This window comes from Oncorhynchus kisutch, linkage group LG19 (assembly GCF_002021735.2).
Source record: "Oncorhynchus kisutch isolate 150728-3 linkage group LG19, Okis_V2, whole genome shotgun sequence".
NCBI lineage: Eukaryota > Metazoa > Chordata > Actinopteri > Salmoniformes > Salmonidae > Oncorhynchus > Oncorhynchus kisutch.
The window spans coordinates 4215554-4238053 of record NC_034192.2 but is presented as its reverse complement, the minus strand read 5'-3'; the positions used below and the strand labels follow the sequence as shown (position 1 = coordinate 4238053).

Sequence of the window (22500 nt, the reverse complement as noted above, 5' to 3'; positions counted from 1 at the left end):
CAACAATGCAGAAAACAGTAAAAATTAAGAAAAACCCTTGAATGAGTAGGTGTTCTACAACTTTTGACGACCGGTAGTGTACATTCTGAAATTATCGCCGTAGTTTTACATCTCAGTTGTTTTTATTTTTGCTTGACTGCACTGAGCCATGAGGTCCAGGCAAGAAGCAACTCCGTTTTCAGTCGCAATTTGCTTTTACCTCATATAATGACTTCCATGATATTGATACAATGAAGCCTGGTTTGTTTTAAGATAACTCTAATATGTGTAGCTAGTGTAAACCTAAGAACGCCTCTCTAACAATAGTTAAGCAAAATGTCAGCATTCAGCTACAACCATCACGTTTATGTGAGAATTAAGAAATTATATTGTTTAGCTAGCTAGCTTGCTAGCTAATGTAATTTTATTTGTCACATGCGCCAAATACAACTTGTTTAGCCTTTACTGTGAAATGCTAAGGTATTAGAGGTAGATATGTACATGAAGGCAGGGTAAAGTGACTAGGCATCAGGATAGATAATAATAAGCTATTTGAGGTAGATATGTACATGAAGGCAGGGTAAAGTGACTAGGCATCAGGATAGATTTATAAGAGTAAAATAAAGAACAGAGTAGCAGCATCAAATTATGAGTGTAAAAGTGTATGAATGTGAGTGTGTGTAATGTGTATGTATGTGTTTGCGTTGTGTTGGTATGCGTGTTTGTGTTGTGTGTGTGTGAATGTGTGTGGGTTTTGTGTGGGAGTGTCAATGTAGTGTGAGTGAGTGAGTGAATGAGTGAGTGAATGAGTGTGTATATGGTGTGAATATATAGTCTAGTGAGTGTACATAGGGTCAGTGCAAGATAGTTTGGGTACCATTAATTGAATATTTAGCAGTCTGGACATTTAGCAGTCTTATGGCTTAGGGATAGAAGCTGTCTCAAAGCCTGTTGGTCACTGAGCCAATGCTCCAGTACCGTTTCACAGACAGAAGGCAGAGTGAACAGTCTATGGCTTGGGTGGCTCGAGTCTTTGGCAATTTTTCAGGCCTTCCTCTAACACATCCTGATATAGAGGTCCTGGATGGCAAGGAGCTTGGCCCAAGTGAGGTACTGTGCTGTCTGCACCACCCTCTGTAGTGCTTTGCGGTCAAGAGCAGTGCATTTGTCATACCAAGCAGTGATGCAGCCAGTCAAGATGCTCTCAATGGTGCAGCTGGATAACTTTTTGAGGATCCAAGGGCCCATGCCAAATATTTTCAGCTTCCCGATGGAGAAGAGGTGCTGCCATGCCCTCGTCACAACTGTGCGGGTGTGTGGACCATGTCCTTAGTGATGTGGACGCCAAGGAACTTGAAGCTCTCGACCCGTTCCACAACAGCCACGTTGATGTGGATGGGGGCATGCTCTCCCCTCTTTCTCCCATAATCCAAGATCAGCTCCTTCGTCTTACTGATGTTGAGGGAGAGGTTATCGTTCTGGCACCACACTGCTAAGTCACTGGCCTCCTCCCTATAGGCTGACTCATCGGTGTCTGTGATCAGGCCTACCACTGTTGTGTCGTCAGCCAACTTGATGATGGTGTTGGAGTCGTGCATGGCCACGCAGTCGTGGGCGAACAGGGAGCACAGGAGGGAACTAAGCACACACCCCTGAGGAGCCCCCGTGTTGAGGGTCAGCGTGGCGGAGGTGTTGTTGCCTACCCTCGTCTCCTGGGGCCGGTCTGTCAGGACGTTTAGGATCTAGATGCAGAGGGAGAGGTTCAGTGCAAGGGTCCCTAGCATGGTGATGTGGTTGGAGGGGACTATGGTGTTGAACACTGAGCTGTAGTCTATGAGCAGAATTCTCACATGGTTATTTCTCCTTTTGTTCAGGTGGGAGAGGGCAGTGTGAAATGCAATTGAAATTGCGTCATCTGTAGATCTGTTGGGGTGGTATGCAAATTTAAAGACACTGTATAACATTACTGTACTTTTATATTTGTATGGGAGGGTAAACATCAATTAATGATATGCTAATGCTACTTGATCATGAAGCATGTTGTTAGTTGTGTATTGTCAGCTAATTTGTGTACGAGAAAATTAACCCTTTAATTATAGAGCTGGAAATTGCCAGGGACCTCACGAGATAATATTATGTATGTATTGCGATTCAATACTGTGATTTTATTGTGACTACGTGTTTCAAACATATTGCTCACCATATGTCTGCTGCAGAGGGACAAGAGAGAGCCATGAGAAAACTAATTGGCTGTAAGGACAGACGCTGGGAGACGAGAAGCAAGTACAGGGAGCGAACATTTTATAAACAAAGGACATGAAACAGAACACGGACAGTGTCTGGACAGGGGAAACAAAACGACATTAATGCTGACATGGGGAACATGGGAGTCAGATGAGCCGGCTGAGGCGTGGAAGCCCGACGAGTCAAGGAAGCCTGACGAGCCGGCTGAGGTATGACGTGGGGTGGGAGCCTGCCAAGCCAACCGAGACAAAGAAACCTCTTGAGCAGGCTAAGGCGTGGAAGCCCAACGATTTAGCTGAGGCACCCCCGGTTCCTTCGGCAGTGGCACCCGACGTCCCCAACAAAACAAAAAACTCCTTGATGCTTCAAATGGTCAGCATTCTGTAAGGACAGACGCTGGGAGACGAGAAGCAATTACAGGGAGTGAACATGTAATAAACAACGGACATGAAACAGAACACGGACAGCAACTGGACAGGGGAAACAAAATGACATTAATGCTGACACAGGGAACAAACTGAGGAACAGACAGATATATAAGGGGCAATAAACAAAGTGAAGGAGTCCGGGTGAGTCCAATATTGCACTGTAATGATGGTGACAGGTGTGCGTAATGATGGACAGCCTGGCGAAGGGGAAGCGGAAGCAAGCGTGACATTGACTCCCTATTTAAAAAGAAGATGTAGAGAAAGCTATGAAGGAAAAAAATACTGGAGTTTTGATGCAGGTACAACTATACAATACGATATATCGTAAAACATATTATATTCCTGTAACAGTATAGATTTTTTTTCCCCCCAATCACTATTTAATTGTCTGCAAATGCTTGTGGATTGTTGCATTACTCAAGAGTGTGGTATGGTTTGGTTGCATTATTCAATACTGAAATATGTTTTAATAGAAAAGTTGTTTGGATTATTAAATAGATATGCATAATTAGTGGCTACTTATTTATGATCAATTTGAGCTGCAGACCAAGAATGTAGGATTGCCAGACAACGAAAGATAAGGCAAGGATGTAGTGTGAATTGAAAAGTAGAAATCTCTTTGGCAACTCTGCTCCTCAGACTCTCGTAGTGGGAATAGGGCCATATTTAACAGTGTGTGTTTAGTGTTACTCACATCCTGCTGTGCCAACTCCCTCATTGACAGGATTAGCATCTCTACTGGCACTGAGTGTAACCGATGTGAAATGGCTAGCTAGTTAGCGGCGGTGTGCGTTAATAGCGTTTCAATCGGTGACGTCACTCGCTTTGAGACCTTGAAGTAGTGGTTCCCCTTGCTCTGCAAGGACCGTGGCTTTTGTGGAGCGATGGGTAACGATGCTTCGTGGGTGTCAGTTGTTGATGTGTGCAGAGGGTCCCTGGTTCGCGCCCGGGTCGGGGCGAGGGGACGGACTAAAGTTATACTGTTACATTGATGCTGTTGACCCGGATCACTGGTTGCTGCGGAAAAGGAGGAGGTCAAAAGGGGGGTGAGTGTAACCGATGTGAAATGGCTAGCTAGTTAGCGGTAGTGCGCGCTAATAGCGTTTCAATCGGTGACATCACTCGCTTTGAGATCTTGAAGTAGTGGTTCCCCTTGCTCTGCAAGGCTTTTGTGGAGCGATGGGTAACGATGCTTCGAGGGTAACTGTTGATATGTGCAGAGAGTCTCTAGTTTGAGCCTAGGTTGGGGCGAGGAGAGGGACGGAAACTATACTGTTACATGAGCACACAAATCACACAAAACCAAAAACACAGAACAAAATCAGCCAGTTAAATAGATTACATGGTCACACTAATTATGGAACGGTATTGGAACAGAAGCAAAGTTGAAGTAATGGTATCACAGATATGCCTCTAATAAGTTAACTAAAGCAGTAATAAACATTAAATCCTACAAAGCAAGTAGTCAAAGCAAAGTTTCCTTTCCCATTGTTTCAGTCTAATGTGTTTGTATTGTCTAGGGGTGAAGTGCATCATCAAGTCCCATTAACATGGCTCCTGTGCCTGACCTCTTCAACCCATCACCGTAAACACATCAGACTAAACTTCTCCTTACCTATGCATTTCCCTACATTATTCATTCCCTTCATAGACAATCCCAACAGCAGGTCCTTCATAGTCAATCCCAACAGCGGGTCCTTCATAGACAATCCCAACAGCAGGTCCTTCATAGACAATCCCAACAGCAGGTCCTTCATAGACAATCCCAACAGCGGGCCTTCATAGACAATCCCAACAGCAGGTCCTTCATAGACAATCCCAACAGCGGGTCCTTCATAGACAATCCCAACAGCAGGTCCTTCATAGACAATCCCAACAGCAGGTCCTTCATAGACAATCCCAACAGCAGGTCCTTCATAGACAATCCCAACAGCAGGTCCTTCACAGACAATCCCAACAGCAGGTCCTTCATAGACAATCCCAACAGCAGGATTCATAGACAATCCCAACAGCAGGTCCTTCATAGACAATCCCAACAGCAGGTCCTTCATAGACAATCCCAACAGCAGGTCCTTCATAGACAATCCTAACAGCAGGTCCTTCATAGACAATCCCAACAGCAGGTCCTTCATAGACAATCCCAACAGCAGGTCCTTCATAGTCAATCCCAACAGCAGGTCCTTCATAGACAATCCCAACAGCATGCAGGTCCTTCATAGTCAATCCCAACAGCAGGTCCTTCATAGACAATCCCAACAGCATGCAGGTCCTTCATAGTCAATCCCAACAGCAGGTCCTTCATAGACAATCCCAACAGCATGCAGGTCCTTCATAGTCAATCCCAACAGCAGGTCCTTCATAGACAATCCTAACAGCAGGTCCTTCATAGACAATCCCAACAGCAGGTCCTTCATAGACAATCCCAACAGCAGGTCCTTCATAGACAATCCCAACAGCAGGTCCTTCATAGACAATCCCAACAGCAGGTCCTTGCATTCAACACATGAGACTGTTAAAGTTTGAGGTCTACCTTTTCTTCAGCATGTTTTTAGTGGTCATTAAAAGTAGCAATCAGCAGTTAAAATGACAACAAAGCGTCTCCCCACCACTGTGTGGGTAAAAAGCAGGGGGATTGGGCTGGAGCAATGGGACCACTCTCAAATTCAAAGACAGAGCTATGGATGTAAGGGCTGACCATGTTTTAACCATGTTTTTTAAGATAAACAGTGTTTGTTTACATTTACTTTGTTCACAAACATTGGAGTAAACAAACCTCACATTTTGAATTCTGATGGGTTACGACAGTTGAACTAAGCTCAACGGATACATATAATTGAATGTATAACTCCAAAAATGGATGTAGCATATGAGGAGGTTATTTACGGTTACACAGTTGAGGAGTTAATGTAGTGGAATAGCTCTGATTTTCAACAGGTGTGTTGTTCTTTTAACCCTTTGGCCCAGAGCACCTGCAGCACACCCTACAGTTACAGCGTGCCACATCACACGAGCTTTATGCCACAAAACATCCATCCACCCACAAGCATCCTGATGTGTTTGCATAACACAAAGCCTCTTTGACAAAAACCCCTGCAGGTCTCCTGACTGAACCTACTGGTCCTGACAGATTCAAACCTGCTCTACAAATAGATGCTTCTAGAAGTGCTTTTGGGGCTGTTACAGAACTCATCCACCCCAAATGTCTACTTCTGGAAATGAACACGAGTTGAAAAGAGGACGGGACTTATCTGTGGGGAGGAAAGACTCAACCAGGAACGGATGATGATGCCCACAGCCACTGAGTTCACCCATGATGCATCTTTGATGTGTATGCCACCCTGTTCTCTGTGGGCAATTGGCAAGAGCATGGTGGCAAAGAGTGCCAGGAGAATAAAACTTTGGCACCGAGAGAGAAAGCACAGCGGCTGTTTAAAGGAGGGGGGAGTGAGAGAGCGAGAGACAGAGAGAGAGACAGAGAGACAGAGAGAGAGAGAGACAGAGAGAGAGAGCGAGAGACAGAGAGAGCGAGAGAGCGAGAGCGAGAGACAGAGAGAGAGAGACAGAGAGAGAGAGCGAGAGACAGAGAGAGAGAGCGAGAGACAGAGAGAGAGAGCGAGAGACAGAGAGAGAGAGCGAGAGACAGAGAGAGAGAGCGAGAGACAGAGAGAGAGAGCGAGAGACAGAGAGAGAGAGCGAGAGACAGAGAGAGAGAGAGAGCGAGAGAGAGAGACAGAGAGAGAGACAGAGAGAGACAGAGCGAGAGAGAGAGCGAGAGAGAGAGCGAGAGCGAAAGTGAGTAAGAGAGAATAAGCTGTCTGATTCTGCCTATCCACACTAAGAAATAAGAGAGGGAGAGGCAGGAGGAGAGGAGAGAGTGAAATGGAGAAGCATGGCTCAGAGACAGTAAAGAAGAGAGAAAGAGAGAGTGCAGTGAGCACAAAGGAATGGAGAGGGTATGCCCCTGGAAATTGAGGGTGTAATTTAGAACTCCTTAATGCTCAGTCAAGAGGGTCAACGGTCATCTCTAGCGTAATGTTCTCAGTAAATTGCATTACTACGTACCTTACTGGAATGAGTGTACAAGAATGTAGCGCTGCTTTTACATGGACTTTTACGAGGGGAATGAAGTGTCAATGTGTACTCTGTCAGGTTGCTACACCATGCACATACTCATACACATAACTACTTGGCTGTGAACAAGAGCAGATCATCACTGAGGTCTCCTAACAGAACAAAAGTAAATATAGGCCAGTGCCAGTCTCTGAGGATAATTCAACCTATCTGTGACATCTATGTTCAGAAGCCACCGCAAGACATTACCTTTCCTACGTTTTCTTTCTTTTTTAAACTGATGACAAGTGACATAACGTGACACGCTATTTTCTCACACCACATACCTCAGGACCCCAACACCTGGCTCAAAGCACACTGGCATATATGGTGACTGCAGAGGTCAATTTGGCTCTCACTCTCCTTCTCCTCACCTCTGCAGTGTTGTATAAGGTCAACAGGGATTCTCACACATTCAAAAGTTAGGAGCCCATCAAGGTGCAAATATACAGTGCCTTGCGAAAGTATTCGGCCCCCTTGAACTTTGCGACCTTTTGACACATTTCAGGCTTCAAACATAAAGATATAAAACTGTATTTTTTTGTGAAGAATCAACAACAAGTGGGACACAATCATGAAGTGGAACAACATTTATTGGATAGTTCAAACTTTTTTAACAAATCAAAAACGTAAAAATTGGGCATGCAAAATTATTCAGCCCCCTTAAGTTAATACTTTGTAGCGCCACCTTTTGCTGTGATTACAGCTGTAAGTCGCTTGGGGTATGTCTCTATCAGTTTTACACATCGAGAAACTGACATTTTTTCCCATTCCTCCTTGCAAAACAGCTCGAGCTCAGTGAGGTTGGATGGAGAGCATTTGTGAACAGCAGTTTTCAGTTCTTTCCACAGATTCTCGATTGGATTCAGGTCTGGACTTTGACTTGGCCATTCTAACACCTGGATATGTTTATTTTTGAACCATTCCATTGTAGATTTTGCTTTATGTTTTGGATCATTGTCTTGTTGGAAGACAAATCTCCGTCCCAGTCTCAGGTCTTTTGCAGACTCCATCAGGTTTTCTTCCAGAATGGTCCTGTATTTGGCTCCATCCATCTTCCCATCAATTTTAACCATCTTCCCTGTCCCTGCTGAAGAAAAGCAGGCCCAAACCATGATGCTGCCACCACCATGTTTGACAGTGGGGGTGGTGTGTTCAGGGTGATGAGCTGTGTTGCTTTTACGCCAAACATAACGTTTTGCATTGTTGCCAAAAAGTTCAATTTTGGTTTCATCTGACCAGAGCACCTTCTTTCACATGTTTGGTGTCTCCCAGGTGGCTTGTGGCAAACTTTAAACAACACTTTTTATGGATATCTTTAAGAAATGTCTTTCTTCTTGCCACTCTTCCATAAAGGCCAGATTTGTGCAATATATGACTGATTGTTGTCCTATGGACAGAGTCTCCCACCTCAGCTGTAGATCTCTGCAGTTCATCCAGAGTGATCATGGGCCTCTTGGCTGCATCTCTGATCAGTCTTCTCCTTGTATGAGCTGAAAATTTAGAGGGACGGCCAGGTCTTGGTAGATTTGCAGTGGTCTGATACTCCTTCCATTTCAATATTATCACTTGCACAGTGCTCCTTGGGATGTTTAAAGCTTGGGAAATCTTTTTGTATCCAAATCCGGCTTTAAACTTCTTCACAACAGTATCTCGGACCTGCCTGGTGTGTTCCTTGTTCTCCATGATGCTCTCTGCGCTTTTAACGGACCTCTGAGACTATCACAGTGCAGGTGCATTCATACGGAGACTTGATTACACACAGGTGGATTGTATTTATCATCATTAGTCATTTAGGTCAACATTGGATCACAGAGAGATCCTCACTGAACTTCTGGAGAGAGTTTGCTGCACTGAAAGTAAAGAGGCTGAATAATTTTGCACGACCAATTTTAGGCTTATGGTCTGGGGTCAGCCACGTCAGATATGTTGTAAAGGACTATATGAACTCAAATTCAAATCTGACGACTGGAAGACCCACAAAATACAGTGGTGGATACTAGCTAATTCTAATCGCCAATGATAGCAAAGGACACACGCATTGTCATAATGCAATGTCCAACATTACCTACAACATGGTTTCCTGTTCATTTGAGGTATTTTAATTCGGAATCAATTCTAAGACAGTTACACAACATAGATAACAATACTGTCAGAACACATCTCTCTCTCCCCCAATCATTTATGAACCTTGTTGCGCAAGATAGAGAACGCGCGCTTCACTTTCAGCGCTCAGAGAGAGCACTCGCCGAACTCTGATTACTCAATGAGCGCCAGCGCTGGTTCCACATGAGAAAGCGCTGCACAATAAACCAATATGACAGTTCTATCGGAGTCATTTTCCCGGCTTTACCGCCTCCTTTTATTCTGAAGCATTTATCTAGCTGATTTGTTCAGTTATTTTGGGCTATTGTAAGCTAGTTTATGTGGGCCTACGAGGAACAATATTTACGCACGCAGAAATATTCTGAGGATTTACATTACAGAAAGCTATGCAAGGTACTGAATATACTGTAGAGACTGGACTGGACTGAGTGGCCGCTGGTAGAATCGGGCACTGTAGCTCGCGCGTACTCACTCAGTCATGTTAAGACATTAATGAAAGCGATCACAGTATGGCTAGGCCAAATTAAATGTTCATCATAGCAAGTTCATCATAGCTAGTGTGCATGTTTGTAAACAAACAGAAGGCGTCAAATGGGCACGCTTTCTACATTCCCATCCCAGACAAATCTGACTGGGGAATGAGAGATGCTTCAGTCCTTCACTCCAGCACCTTCTTATACATTTACACCAAAACGGGATTTGAAGAATTTAAAAACGAGTAAAAGCAATCTTACCTTGGATAGGATATCCTTGTTGGCTGTAGGTTTGCGACCCAGAACCGAAACATGCGCTTTCAACTTGAGAATGCAGATCTTGCTGCCTGCCCCCTCGAAACGTCTCGTTGTGGAATTTTCACTGTCCTAGCCGGCCACTCTCATGTCTCCCCACTGAATACAGAGGAGGAACGTGGTTGTTGATGATATGGGATGTGAGAAACCGGAGGGCGTGTTCCAGACAGACAGACATAGATGCACATTTTCTCAGCTACGGAAACCGTTGTGTTCTGTTATTTTAGTTCACCTGATTCCTGGTGCCATCCTTAGTTTTTTTGAGGATGTTCAGCAACAAAAGAAAGGCTTTAACACAGGCCACTGTATAACCAAACACATTGGTTGTGAACTGAATTGTATGGATATTGGACACAGGTAACAAACAACCAACCACAGGTGATAGGCTTTCTTCTGCAAGTACCAGCCCACATCTAAGGAAGCTCACACATCTCCATCATGTCAAGACATGTTCTCCAATTACTGAATGGACACTTCATGATAGAACATGATAAGTTGTCATTTAGTACTTAAAGGTGCTGCACATAGGATTTATTTTTCCTTTTGAATTGTAATTTCACAAAACGTTCATAATATATCTGCAGTAATAGTGGAATGATTGTGTTTCACAGTGTTGTGATTGGCTGTGATATTCACCTACTGATTTCTCCTGCCAAAGCTGCATCTGTCAAAATGGGAAAGCCAGAGCTTCCTGCTGTCAAAATGGGAAAGTTGTTCTGACTTTGGGGCTGTGTTATCTAGTGGAAATAGTTCTGTCACTTCCTGGTTGCTAAAATTCTACACTGTTCGCTCAATTTCAGTTTATGTGAGAAAACAAGCACTGAATAGTGTAAGGAAACTAAATTGCTGTGAAATATCTTGCAATTCGCCTAGCATTAGGCTGCATTCAAAACAAATGCAAAAATTCGAACAAATCCCATGTGTATCATCTTTAAGGTTGCCAAGGAGCAAGCCTCCATCCACCTGACTCCACCCATTCCAACAGGGACTTTCATTCGTTGTAGGGCAGTGATTTGAACCACCATTCAGGGCAGGGCAGTGATTTGAACCACCATTCAGGGCAGGGCAGTGATTTGAACCACCATTCAGGGCAGGGCAGTGATTTGAACCACCATTCATGGCAGGGCAGTGTTTTGCTCTATGAAAAGAAAGTTATGAACACATGAGTTGAGAGCTGTGTACAGTAGGCTATTCACAGGGAAAGTCTACCGAAGGCCATTCCTTCTGCTTTTCAACACAAGATTTTATCCCTAAAATAACAACAAAGTAAAGAAGAAGAGAAGAGATAAGAAAGACAGGTCTCTCTCTCTGTCTCTCTCTCTGTCTCTCTCTCTGTCTCTCTCTCTCTCTCTCTCTCTCTCTCTCTCTGTCTCTCTCTCTCTCTCTCTCTCTCTCTCTCTCTCTCTCTCTCTCTCTCTCTCTCTCTCTCTCTCTCTCTCAGAAGAAACTGAGGAGTAGAAGCTACACTACATGACCAAAAGTATGTGGACACCTGCTAGTCAAACATCTAATTCCAATATCATGGGCATTAATATGGAGTTGGTCCCCCCTTTGCTGCTATAACAGCGTCCACTCTTCTGGGAAGGTTTTCCACTAGATGTTGGAATATTGCTGTGGGGACTTGCTTCCATTCAGCCATGAGCATTAGTGAGGTCAGGCACTGATGTTGGGTGATTCTAATTCATCCCAAAGGTGTTCGATGGGGTTGAGGTTAGGGCTCTGTGCAGGCCACTCAAGTTCTTCCACACCGATCTCGACAAACTATTTCTGTATGGACCTCGCTTTGTGCAAAGGGGCATTGTCGTGCCAAAACAGGAAAGGGCATTCCCCAAACTGTTTCCACAAAGTTGGAAGCACAGAATCGTCCAGAATGTCATTGTATGCTGTAGTGTTAAGATTTCCCTTCACTGGAACAAAGGGGCCTTAGCCCGAACCATGAAAAACAGCCCCAGATCATTATTTCTACTCCACCAAACTATACAGTTGGCACTATGCAACTGCTCTGCCTCCGACCACAAGGCACTACAGAGGATAGTGTGTACGGCCCAGTACATCACAGGGGCTAAGCTTCCTGCCATCCAGGTGCTCTACACCAGGCGGTGTCAGAGGAAGGCCCTAAAAACTGCCAAAGACTCCAGCCACCCTAGTGATAGACTGTTCTCTCTGCTACCGCACGGCAAGTGGTACCGGAGCGCCAAGTCTAGGTCCAAAAGGCTTCTTAACAGCTTCTACCCCCAAGTCATAAGACTCCTGAACAGCTAACCAAATGGCTACCCAGACTATTTGCATTTTACACTGCTGCTCCTCTCTGTTTATTATTTATGCATAGTCCCTTTACCTCTATGTGCATTTGACCTCAATTACCTTAACTAACCTGTGCCCCCTGCACAGTGACTCTGTACCGGTACCCCCTGTATATAGCCTCGTTACTGCTATTTTATTGTTGCTCTTAAATTATTATTTTATTTTTATTTTTAACATTTATTTTTTGCTTCAGTTTATTTAGTAAATACTTTCTTAACACTTATTTTTCTTAAAACTGCATTGTTGGTTAAGGGCTTGTAAGTAAGCATTTCACTATAAGGTCTACAACTGTCATATTCGGCGCATGTGACAAATACAATTTGATTTGATTTGACGGATTGGGGCAGGTAGCGTTCTCCTGGCGTCCGTCGGACTGCCAGATGGTGAAGCGTGATTCATCACTCCAGAGTGGTTCCACTGCTCCAGAGTCCAATGGCCCGCAAGCTTTACACCACTCTAGCCCATGCTTGGCATTGCACATGGTGATCTTAGGCTTGTATGTGGCTGCTCGGCTATGGAAACCAATTTCATGAGGCTCCTGACGAACCTTTCTTGTGCTGACGTTGCTTCCAGAGGCAGTTTGGATCTCGTGTAGTGAGTGTTGCAACCAAGGAAGACAATTTTTACCCACTATCCGCTTCAGAACTTGGTGGTCCCGTTCTGTGAGCATGTGTGGCCTACCACTTCGCGGCTGAGCCGTTGTTGCTCCTAGACGTTTCCATTTCAAAATAACAGCACTTACAGTTGACTGGGGCAGCTCTAGCAGGGCAGACATTTGACGAACTGACTTGTTGGAAAGGTGTCATCCTACAGTATGCCGGTGCCACGTTATAAGTCACTGAGCTCTTCAGTAAGGCCATTCTACTGCCAATGTTTGTCCATGGAGATTGCATGGCTATGTGCTCGATTTTATACACCGGTCAGCAACCGGTGTGGCTGAAATAGCCAAATTCACTAATTTGAAGGGGTGTCCACCTACTGCTGGATATATAGTGTATTTATTTCAAATGTTTTTTCATTTTTGGATTTTAAATTAAAATCAATTCTTGAATTAACTTCTTTCAATTCTAATTGACGGTGGCTGTAAGGAGGATGAGACACACAGCCCCAGTGTGTGTGTGTGTGTGTGTGTGTGTGTGTGTGAGTGAGTGAGTGATCCGGCTCCACTCCTCGATACCACAGGAGCCAGCAGAGAAAACAAGGTGACAGATGAAAGGATAAGGAAAGAATGGGAGTGTTTCACTGCTCTGATGCAAGCCTCACCTCAGATAACTCATTCCGTTACACAGACTGGCAGCTGTGGCCTACGGAGAGAGAGAGAATAGATGTTTCCCTCTGGCCAGGAGAACAAGTAGGGAGACAGGTTTCCCTTGTATCAAAATTGAGGATCCATTGACAGGTCAATATTTCTCAGAGTAACATGTTAAAGACACATTTAATATTTGCGGTAAATGTTTGATGACCCTTGGTCGAGTGTGATGGAGTGACTCTAACATTCCCTGAGAGAGAGGTAAGGCCATCCTTTCATTCACACCAGATAAATGCCCAGGTTTTCCTCGTACATTCAGTAGACTAGGGAGTGGAGCACTGGGATGGAATCTGGTACTGTTTTCTCATCCAGTAAAACCAGCCTAAGGTCACTACTGACTATCAACCAGCTCTTTATAAATGTTCTGTGTAAAGAACATAATGTATTCTATGAAGGAAAATATACTCCATAAGAGCACCTTGTGACCGCACCCTTATAGTAATTTCCTATTTACCATGTTACACTCTCAAGCATGTCTGAACCCAGTAGGGTTATTGGAGGGGGGTTATGATCACAGAAGAAAATCTGCTCTTTGTAGAAATACAAAGTCTTGACATGTTATCCCATTCAATGTTCTTAAATCCAGCTCCTCCACCATAGCTAAGAGTTTGCCATCCAGGTGGAAGAACCGGTTCACGTGTCATGATGGGAGACATAGTTTGCACATAAAGTATATGAACGCATAGTTCGTATGGCACAGTAGTTCTCACAGTGGAACACTTGGAACATTTTTATGGCCCACGGTTGATTTTTTACTGAGGACAATACATCAGCCCCATCCTGCTTCTAGTTCAGCCTCTGGCTCTGCATCAGCAGGAGGGTTTGTCTGGGTTTCTCCTGTGGTGCCTCTCTCTCTCTTGTGCATTGGTCACCAACCGGTCGATCGTGAAAGCCTTGCCGTACATTTTTTTGTATTCATTTTGAGCTGTTACCGTTAGATGTACTTGATTCAGCAGCCCTAGGGCCGGGAAGGAAAAGTGTTCCCATTGTCAACCATTTCATGTGTCTGAAGGTAGTACTCCGTCTACCTGGCAGCCCAGAGATCAAATCAAGAGCACCTATAGGTCTAACGCTGGCCAATCAGATAGATCAGATCATCAGTTTCCTCGAGCCATAGACTGTAAAAAGAAGCCTCGAACGCACAGCAAAAATTATAATGTGAGATTTCAAAACTTTTAAAACCATTAAAACTAGACAACGAATACAGCTGCTGTTTTTTATGAGTAAGTTCATGTTTAAATTGGTATTCAGCACTGTCAATACTTTGTTAAACATTTTTACAAGTCATTAAATGCGCGTTTCGATAAGGTCTCGTTATTATTTGGCTCGTGTCTTTTTTAATATCGAGGAATATTTCACTTTCTCTGGTCATAGGAGTAACAACATGAATTGGTGAATGAACCAGAAGTAATGCAGTGCGACTTATATTTCGCCATCAGCTGGAAGACTGTGCCCCCTTTTCTCAGCGGAGTAGGACCATCTGATGGTCTGTCTGAGGGGAGGGTGGGAGCAGGTGAGGCTGCCTCAGATGCAGGCCATCAGTCCAGTAAAAAAAGAAGCACATTAGATCTCGGCTTGCATTTTGACTCAGAAAACGTTGGTGACCACTGCTCTAGGGTGTCTATTATCTCATCTACCGGTCAGCCTGCCTGACGCGCCACCCTTTCTGCATACAAATAGCTGTCAGTAAGCCTCGCTTTATGAAAGGAACGACAATGCTGATTTAGATCGGTGGCGACTCACGGGTGAGGTGGGTTTTCATTACATAAATTCTGCATTCGCAGGTGCTGATTCTTAACTTTTCTTGAACTGCACTGTTAGTTAAGGGCTTGTAAGCATTTCACGGTAAGGTCTACACTTGTTGTATTCGGCGCATGCGACAAACAGTTTGATTTGATTTGGTAGCTGTGACGTTAAAAAGTGAAGATTACAGAACTCAAGAATTCTAGTCAAAATGCGCTGATTGAAAGGTCAAGAAATATCTAATCAAAATGTAATTACTTTCTCAAGTAAAGTACATTTACAAGACTTTCGCTAATAAAGTCAAGTATGAGATAGATTTGATAAAAGATCTCTTGTTTTGCCAAAAATAATGGCAGACAAAGGTAGTTTAAGGCCAAGTGAACATGTTTGTTGTTGCTTAGCCTAACCAGTCAGATTGTGCATATCTCAAATAAAGTAGACCAGATTCGAGTGCCTATTAAAACCGCAGGAGGAATATTTGGAACAGGTTAAATAGGTTAAATAACCTATGCATTTATATAAGAAAATGTTACGAAACGATGCAGAAAACCAAAAACGAGCCAACAATGCTCTCTAGTGGAAACAACAAGAATGTACAATAGTCATTTTGAAATCAGTGATTTGCCTTCTTTCCTTACACAGCACTGCCCTCATGTGGTCATAAGGTTGGGGAGATCCTGCTGTAAGTACCTCTGGGCAAGTTGAGTTGTTTTCACTTGGAACAAAACAGAAGCAAACAAGCCAAAACACGGAGGAACTATCCTGAACTTGTCCTATAATAAACCGTTGTTTTTGTTGCAAAACGTTTTACTACGGATTGCACTAATGAATACACCCCCGGGCAAGCTGTTCACCTGCCATAAGGCCATCCATCAACTCGGTCACTCATAAATCAGTGCCAGCTCGATCTTAATTGAATACTTTACACCGAGTCAAAATTTTATTTGACAGCATTTCAGAATATCATTACGGTAAACAAGATTTCTGCAAAAGTTAATATATCCATAGTGTTGCATTTCATAAAAATAGGCCGTTCACTTCTAGTCTGGGACTATCCATAATAATACATTGAGTCATATTTATAATAGCGACACACCTGTACAAGGTCAATACCACGGCTAATAATAACACTACACAGTGATACCCTGCTGCATTAGGTAGGCTCAGGGGGTTCATGTATTGTACATGCGTCAGTCTTCAACACACTCACCGTTTTAGATATACCTATCTCTTCTGATCTGTCCATAGAAAAGTACTGATATTTGCCTCAATGGGGGACTGCTCTGACGAGAAAAAGCGGCGAACTGTGCAACGAAGGAAGGACATTCTCCCTTGTCTCTAGTCTACACAGAAGTCATGATAGGCTTAGTGATGAAGGTGCAGTATACAGTCAGGACTGGCCAGACACTATATGAATGGTTGTGTGTGGGGTGAACACAGTGGCACTGTTCAAATGAATCCTTTCTTGAAGTAACCAGTGACACTTACATGAATGAACATGTACCTGTTTTACATTATTATATACGTCTTTATTGTCATTTAACAGATGCTCTTATCCGGAGCAATTATGGCGAAGTGCCTTGCTCAAGGGCACATGGGCAGATTTCCCACCTAGTCGGCTCAGGATTCAAACCAGCAACCTTTAAGTTACAGGCCCAACGTTCTGAACCTCTAGGCTACCTGCTGCCTACTTACTTGAAGTAACCACTGTTCTTACACAATGTTAGAAAAGAGAGAAGGAGGAGAGGAAGGATGCATTGTTAAAGTATTCAAACAGGCCCAGACAGCAGCTGAGCCACAGACTCCTGTCTACTCAGGGTCAGTTCCCCAGCACAATTTATATGGCAATTCTCTGAACCACTTTGTGCTTTAAATAAGTATTTTTTCCTCTCGTAAATAGAAATTCCAACGGCCCCCGAGCATCACTCACCTCTCTCGTATCATTCCTATTCTGAAAGACTGTCTGCATTTCTTCCACCCGAGGGGGGGGGGGCAGCTTTGTTCTGCCAATGTCGTCCTCTCTTTGCTGGATTGTTAGCTAGACACACTGCAAATTACCACTCAAAAATCAGATGTCTGCAGAAACTAAAGGGGACACATTCAGATTGCTCCTAAATGACTTTTCTTTTATCGCCAAGAATGATTCTTGTGTCTGTCAATGATCATAATGTCTAGATGATTGTAGTCTCTCCACATCTCCATGTACAGTATAATAGTCATCAGAGCGACAGATGAATTAGCTTCTGTGAGTCCCAGGGCCAGAGAGAGGGTTTGAGAGAGTTTAAAAAACTAAAAAAACTCTGCCTTAGTCATCGGATGACAAGGCGGTTCTGAGGGACGTGTGTGTGTGTGTGTGTGTGTGTCTAACTGTGTATCTGTGTAAACTGGTGACAGTAAAGTTCAGACAGAGCCACTGACAGAGCCTCCACTGTCTAGAGTTCCGAAGTTAATTGGGACACAATCTGGTAGAGAGAGATGTGTGTATATATACAGTATATTAACGTAGCTGGCTATGTAGACGGCATCACTTAGAGACTAAACAAATGTGGAAATGAATATTCAAGACAGTTGTCAGTTGTAATGTATAAATATGTGTCTTTGGGAGATAAGTGTTTCATGTCTCGTGTAAATGAACAGCGTTAAGTGAAGCCACAGACCATTAGACACATTGTGATGAATGAGCTCGTGACAAATGGCAATGTCTCTCTCTCTCTCTGATCCCCACCAGAAATACTAGTGTAGTTTCCTGCTTTCATACACTTGCCATATTTTCACCCAAACACGATTACACCATCTGTTAGAGATGTTCTGCCTAGACGTTTCGATATCTGACGATGAGATACCAACAGAACCCCACAAAGTTGTGGAACTATCTTCAATCTGTAAGGAAATGGAAAGATTTGCTAATGTTTTCTGACAAAATAAATACTGTGGGTTCTGTAAATATAGTGAACAAATTTCAACAATCAGATATAAAAACATGAATGTCCGTCATGGCACAGATGTATATGAATATTGGGACATTGGTATTGACTGTACGATAGCAGCCTGGATTGAACCACATCAGTCTAGAGAGTGTTCTAGGTTCTATAAGTCCATAACAGACCTCTCTGTCCGTCTGTCCCTGATCGTAAGGCACTCTGCCCCGATATCCCATGAGCCTTCACTCTCTCCACCAGACAAACCTCAGCAAATTGCTTTGTTCGCGAAGCACAGTGAGGGGGAGATGTATCTCCTGTGACCCAACCGTTGATGATTCAAGCACGAACAGCCCTTAGAGTCCACTGCAGTCTCGTAGAATGGGTCCACACAGACTAGAAATGCAATATCATAGGCTGGGCTGTGGAGTTATAAGGGAGTGTGGAAAAACGGTGTTGTGTTCCTTCACTTGTCTAGCTTATGAGGCGTCTCAGAACTACCATTGGCCCGACTAGGTATGCATTAGAGATGATCACGTCCCACATATTAATACTCATCATATAATAGATGTATTTCTATACCATTTGATAGATTCCTCGGGATAGCTTCTTCAGTCTCGTACAGTCTCTTATTTAAGGCAAAGTTCCATTAATGCGTATACTCTTTTTCTAGTTCTGGTTTTCATTCTCTCTTTTCAAAATACACAAAAACAGGCAACCCCTCTTCAACATTCCTTTTCATAAAATAGACTCCGTTGTATAAAAAAAACTGCAGTGTCACAGTCAACCAATCGGTGAGTGGTTCAATTTGCATGTACGTCCTGGACTGGAGTGCTGTGGGGATTTGAGCACTTCCAAATGAACTTCCTGTATTCGAACCCCTTAATTAACACTGCTCCCGTCACGCTACACACATTCTGCTTGGTTTCTTCTTGTTTTTAATTTTTAAGTGGATGCTTTCCAGTTCTTAAGGTGGTCGGTGTAAAATATCTCTCAAAATAATTTAGAGTACAATATAAATAAAAATGGTTCTCTAAAAACGCATGGAGGAGTGGAGGCAGGGCGAGGGGAGAAAATGAAGGGGCTAGCCAGGCTTAGTGTAGCCCGGCCTGGGGGTCTGGTAGTGGGTATACTCCAAGGTGTTATCTGCTCACAGTGGACGTGCCCGAGCGCAGGGTGCTGGGCAGCTTGTCAGAGCCGGGGATCTTCCAGGGCCCAGGGGACACGGTGGCCTTCCTACCTGCTACTGCGCTGCCGCTGCTGGTGCTCTTGGTGGGGCGGCAGGGCCGGGTCTCTCCAGGGCCCCTCTCTGCCTCTCTGGGCCTGGGCTTCTCCTGCGCCGGCTCCCCCTGATGCCCAACGTCTGGGTGACTGCTGCTGCCGCTCTGAGTACCACCACCGCTGCTGCCGTTCCCGTTAGAGTTTGTGTATGAGGGCTGGGAGTTTTTCGTCGGGGACTGTGTGGGTTCTCTTTTCCCGTGGGACGTGCTGCTGCTCCCCCCAGCTATCCTCTCCTTAGACCTCCCCCTGGAGGAGCTTTTGGGCAAACCTCCCCCAGGTAGCAGCTCATCCCTCCCCACCGGCCCTCCGTCTTTGGGGCCGCTCCCTCTGCAGGTGGTCCTGCCACCTTCTTTCTGCTTGGCCCTCCCACTACTGCAACCACTCCCACTGGGCCGGTCCCGGTCCCTCCTCCCGTGGCCGGTCTGATCCGGATTATGCGGCTCGGTCGAGGCCTTCCGGGGGCTCTGGGAGCGCTCCACCCTCCTGCTCTCTTGCGCCGCCGGCTCCCACGGGACCTCCTGCGTTGGCAGGCGAGCCAGGTCGGGGCCTGGGGGCTGCTGGGGCGGGGTCAGATGAGATGAGGGCGATGGCATGGTCAGAGTGTCTGGGGGCAGGGCTACTTCCGACAGACTTGGGGAGGCTGAAGGGCGTGCATCCCAGGGGGAGGTACTGTCTGCTGGGGCACAAACACACAGTTAGACATGGGAAAGGATAGTCTTAACAGTCAGGGGCGAATCCTACCTTCCATTTACTTAGTCATGCATGGATGTCAATGGGAGACTGAGTGAAAAGTTGACTTAAGTGGAAGTTCGCCTTATAGAAATACATCTATGAATCTATAGCTTTAACCAAACAACACACACCAAGCCAAAAAACACACCTCTAGTCTACATGGATGACAGCAGCCATATTGTAGCAATCACAACAATCAAACCCAGTCTTTGTGGTATGGACTGCAAGTGAAATATCACTTCACTCCTATAAGTCACACACTGCAAGTTCACTTTTAGGCAGCATACATCTCAGTTCCCTAGCTCCCTTTAAAGCCTCAGCACTTCTAAGAAGTGGACAGAAAAATCACAAAACAGGTTTAATGGAATGGATGATGTGCTGAATCAGGCAGTGCTTCAGCCTGGCTCGGGAGAGAGAACCTGGGGGTTCGAGACTCCCCACCAGTGCTCTGGGCTGAGTAACCACGGTAGCGGCTAAACCTAGAGAGCTCTACCTTCTCCTGAGAGGCTGCTGCAGCTCACAAGGCCTGTTAGCTTCTCTCTCTGCATCGCTAAGCTAGCAGTCCCAGGGTTATCATTCACAAACAGACAGGCAGGGAAGCCTCCAGGGAGGCTAGCGCCAATCGTCTAACTAGCAGGGGGAAAGAGGGAGGCTAGGCTAGCTCCATGAGGCCTCATTACAGACTAGATGGACTCCCAGACCAGCTAGGGAGGTCTGGTGATTGGAGATAGCTCAGTGAGCAGGCTCACAGTCGATGCAGGTGCCTGTTGCGCTCTGAAACCCTGGACATTTCACACCAGCTCATTCTCCTACCCATCAGCCACTGCTTGGTGTATTGAAGTGATGAACCATCTCCCGTGGAGGCTGTGTGGCCCAATAGGATTGTGGGAGGGAGTATGTGTGCTGAGCTAATGACTGCTGTCACCTTGGATACGGCTCTGTTTGTTCTAAGGGGTGAGGGCCCTGCTACCCAGCTAGCTGACTGGATCCAACCTTAAAACAACCTCCATACTCTAGTACTCTACTCTGTATAAGGGGACACATGTACACATGCACTAATACACCCACACAATACACAGCATGCACACTTCCACATACTCACAAACGTCATGCACGCGCGCACACACATAGTATCATATTGTGTGGTACTAAATGTGGCAACCGTTTTTTATTCCACTTCATTACTTCATCAGGATGCAGTTTTTATAAGCTTTGAATTCTGTTTCCTCCGCAAAGTACTCTAGAAACTAGCTGAAAATACAGAGCCGCTTTGCAAAATGTAGTTAAATACTCAGAAGCAGCCCATCAAGCTCCATAAATACTACATCCTCTCAGTATACAGATAAACCTAGGCCTGTGAAACATCTACGTATCCACACAATCCCCCACATCCATGTTACAAATGGCTATTCCACTTTTATGTGACTGCTTTGCCCAGAACACACAGGTTGATAGTTGATATGAAAAGTGACGCTGGTGATTTAATATGGCGTCCTCTGGCTGACAGTGTAATGGGCTCATGGTGCGTATTTCACAGCTTTGTCACCCGCGGGCAGGTAATAGAAAAACCCTTTCGGATGGAGGAAAGGGGGGAGAGATAGAGGGGGAGAGAGAGAGAGAGAGAGAAAGAGGGGTGGGGAGCGAGACAGAGAGAGAGGGAGGGAGGGAGAGAGAGAGGGGGGGGGAAGAGAGAGAGAGAGAGAGAAAGAGGGGTGGGGAGCGAGACAGAGAGAGAGGGAGGGAGGGAGAGAGACAGAAATAGATAACAAAAAATCTCTGTCATAAATGGCCTGGGAGAGTCCCCGACTGGGAGAGGAAATCAGAAGTCTCCTAGCAGTGAAGATGGAGACAGACAATACTATTTCCTATGTCTAAAGACCCTGGTCACCTGCCAAAGCTAAGTGCTGATGACTGTATTTCACAGTGGAGGCCTTGGCTGGCTGTGGAAGAGTCATGTGCAGTGCTAGCCTCAGTGCTAACTCACTACCCACAGGCCGGGAGTGTGACTCTCCGTTACAGAGGCCAAGGGAGAGTCTGACACATCGTGACTTATTACCAAGTGGGCCGCTAGGTGCTGTCATTCCCTGAGGTGCTGGGGACATAAATGTCTGTTAGGGGCCTCAGCGTGCACCACGGTGGGATTTTATCACAGGAAATAGTCTGCCTATATATTTCTGACTAATCTAGACGATAGTGGCTGTCAGTTTGAATCGCTATTTTGTAAAAGTTGGTTCATGGATCTTTCTAAATGTGTAATATGTATTATTGTGTGTACATACAGTATAATATTTCCATTGGGCTGGCCTGATGACCATGTGGACATATGCCACGTTCAAGACAACTGGGAACTTGGACATCTCAGATTTAAGTGTGTTCAAGACCCTGGGAACATAGAAAAAAACGAACCTCGACTGGGAAAATTAGTTTTGAACAGTCAAACTCTGGCATCTTTACAAAGCTCAGAATTTCCGACCTGAAGATCGGTGACGTCATGATTTGACCTTGTTTCCCCCCTAGTTGTCTTGAAAGCCCTAATAGCTGAGGAACTAGGTTGATGT

At 44.9% G+C, this 22500-nt stretch overlaps 2 protein-coding genes across 2 annotated transcripts in view; both read right to left on the bottom strand.

Moving 5' to 3' along the window:
* LOC109880583 (fatty acyl-CoA reductase 1-like) overlaps nt 1–9758 on the bottom strand; it is a 61535-nt gene extending 51777 nt beyond the window's left edge. The window contains exon 1 of the mRNA XM_031798094.1: nt 9602–9758. Within this exon, the coding sequence (XP_031653954.1) occupies nt 9602–9654 (53 nt within the window). The 5' untranslated portion in view covers nt 9655–9758. The remainder of the gene's footprint in view (nt 1–9601) is intronic.
* Nucleotides 9759–15932: 6174 nt separating this feature from the next.
* Nucleotides 15933–22500, bottom strand: part of LOC109882687 (membrane-associated guanylate kinase, WW and PDZ domain-containing protein 2-like) — a 296510-nt gene continuing 289942 nt past the window's right edge. Inside the window, exon 22 of the mRNA XM_031798160.1 lies at nt 15933–19883. Coding sequence (XP_031654020.1) covers nt 19072–19883 — 812 coding nt within the window. The 3' untranslated portion in view covers nt 15933–19071. The remainder of the gene's footprint in view (nt 19884–22500) is intronic.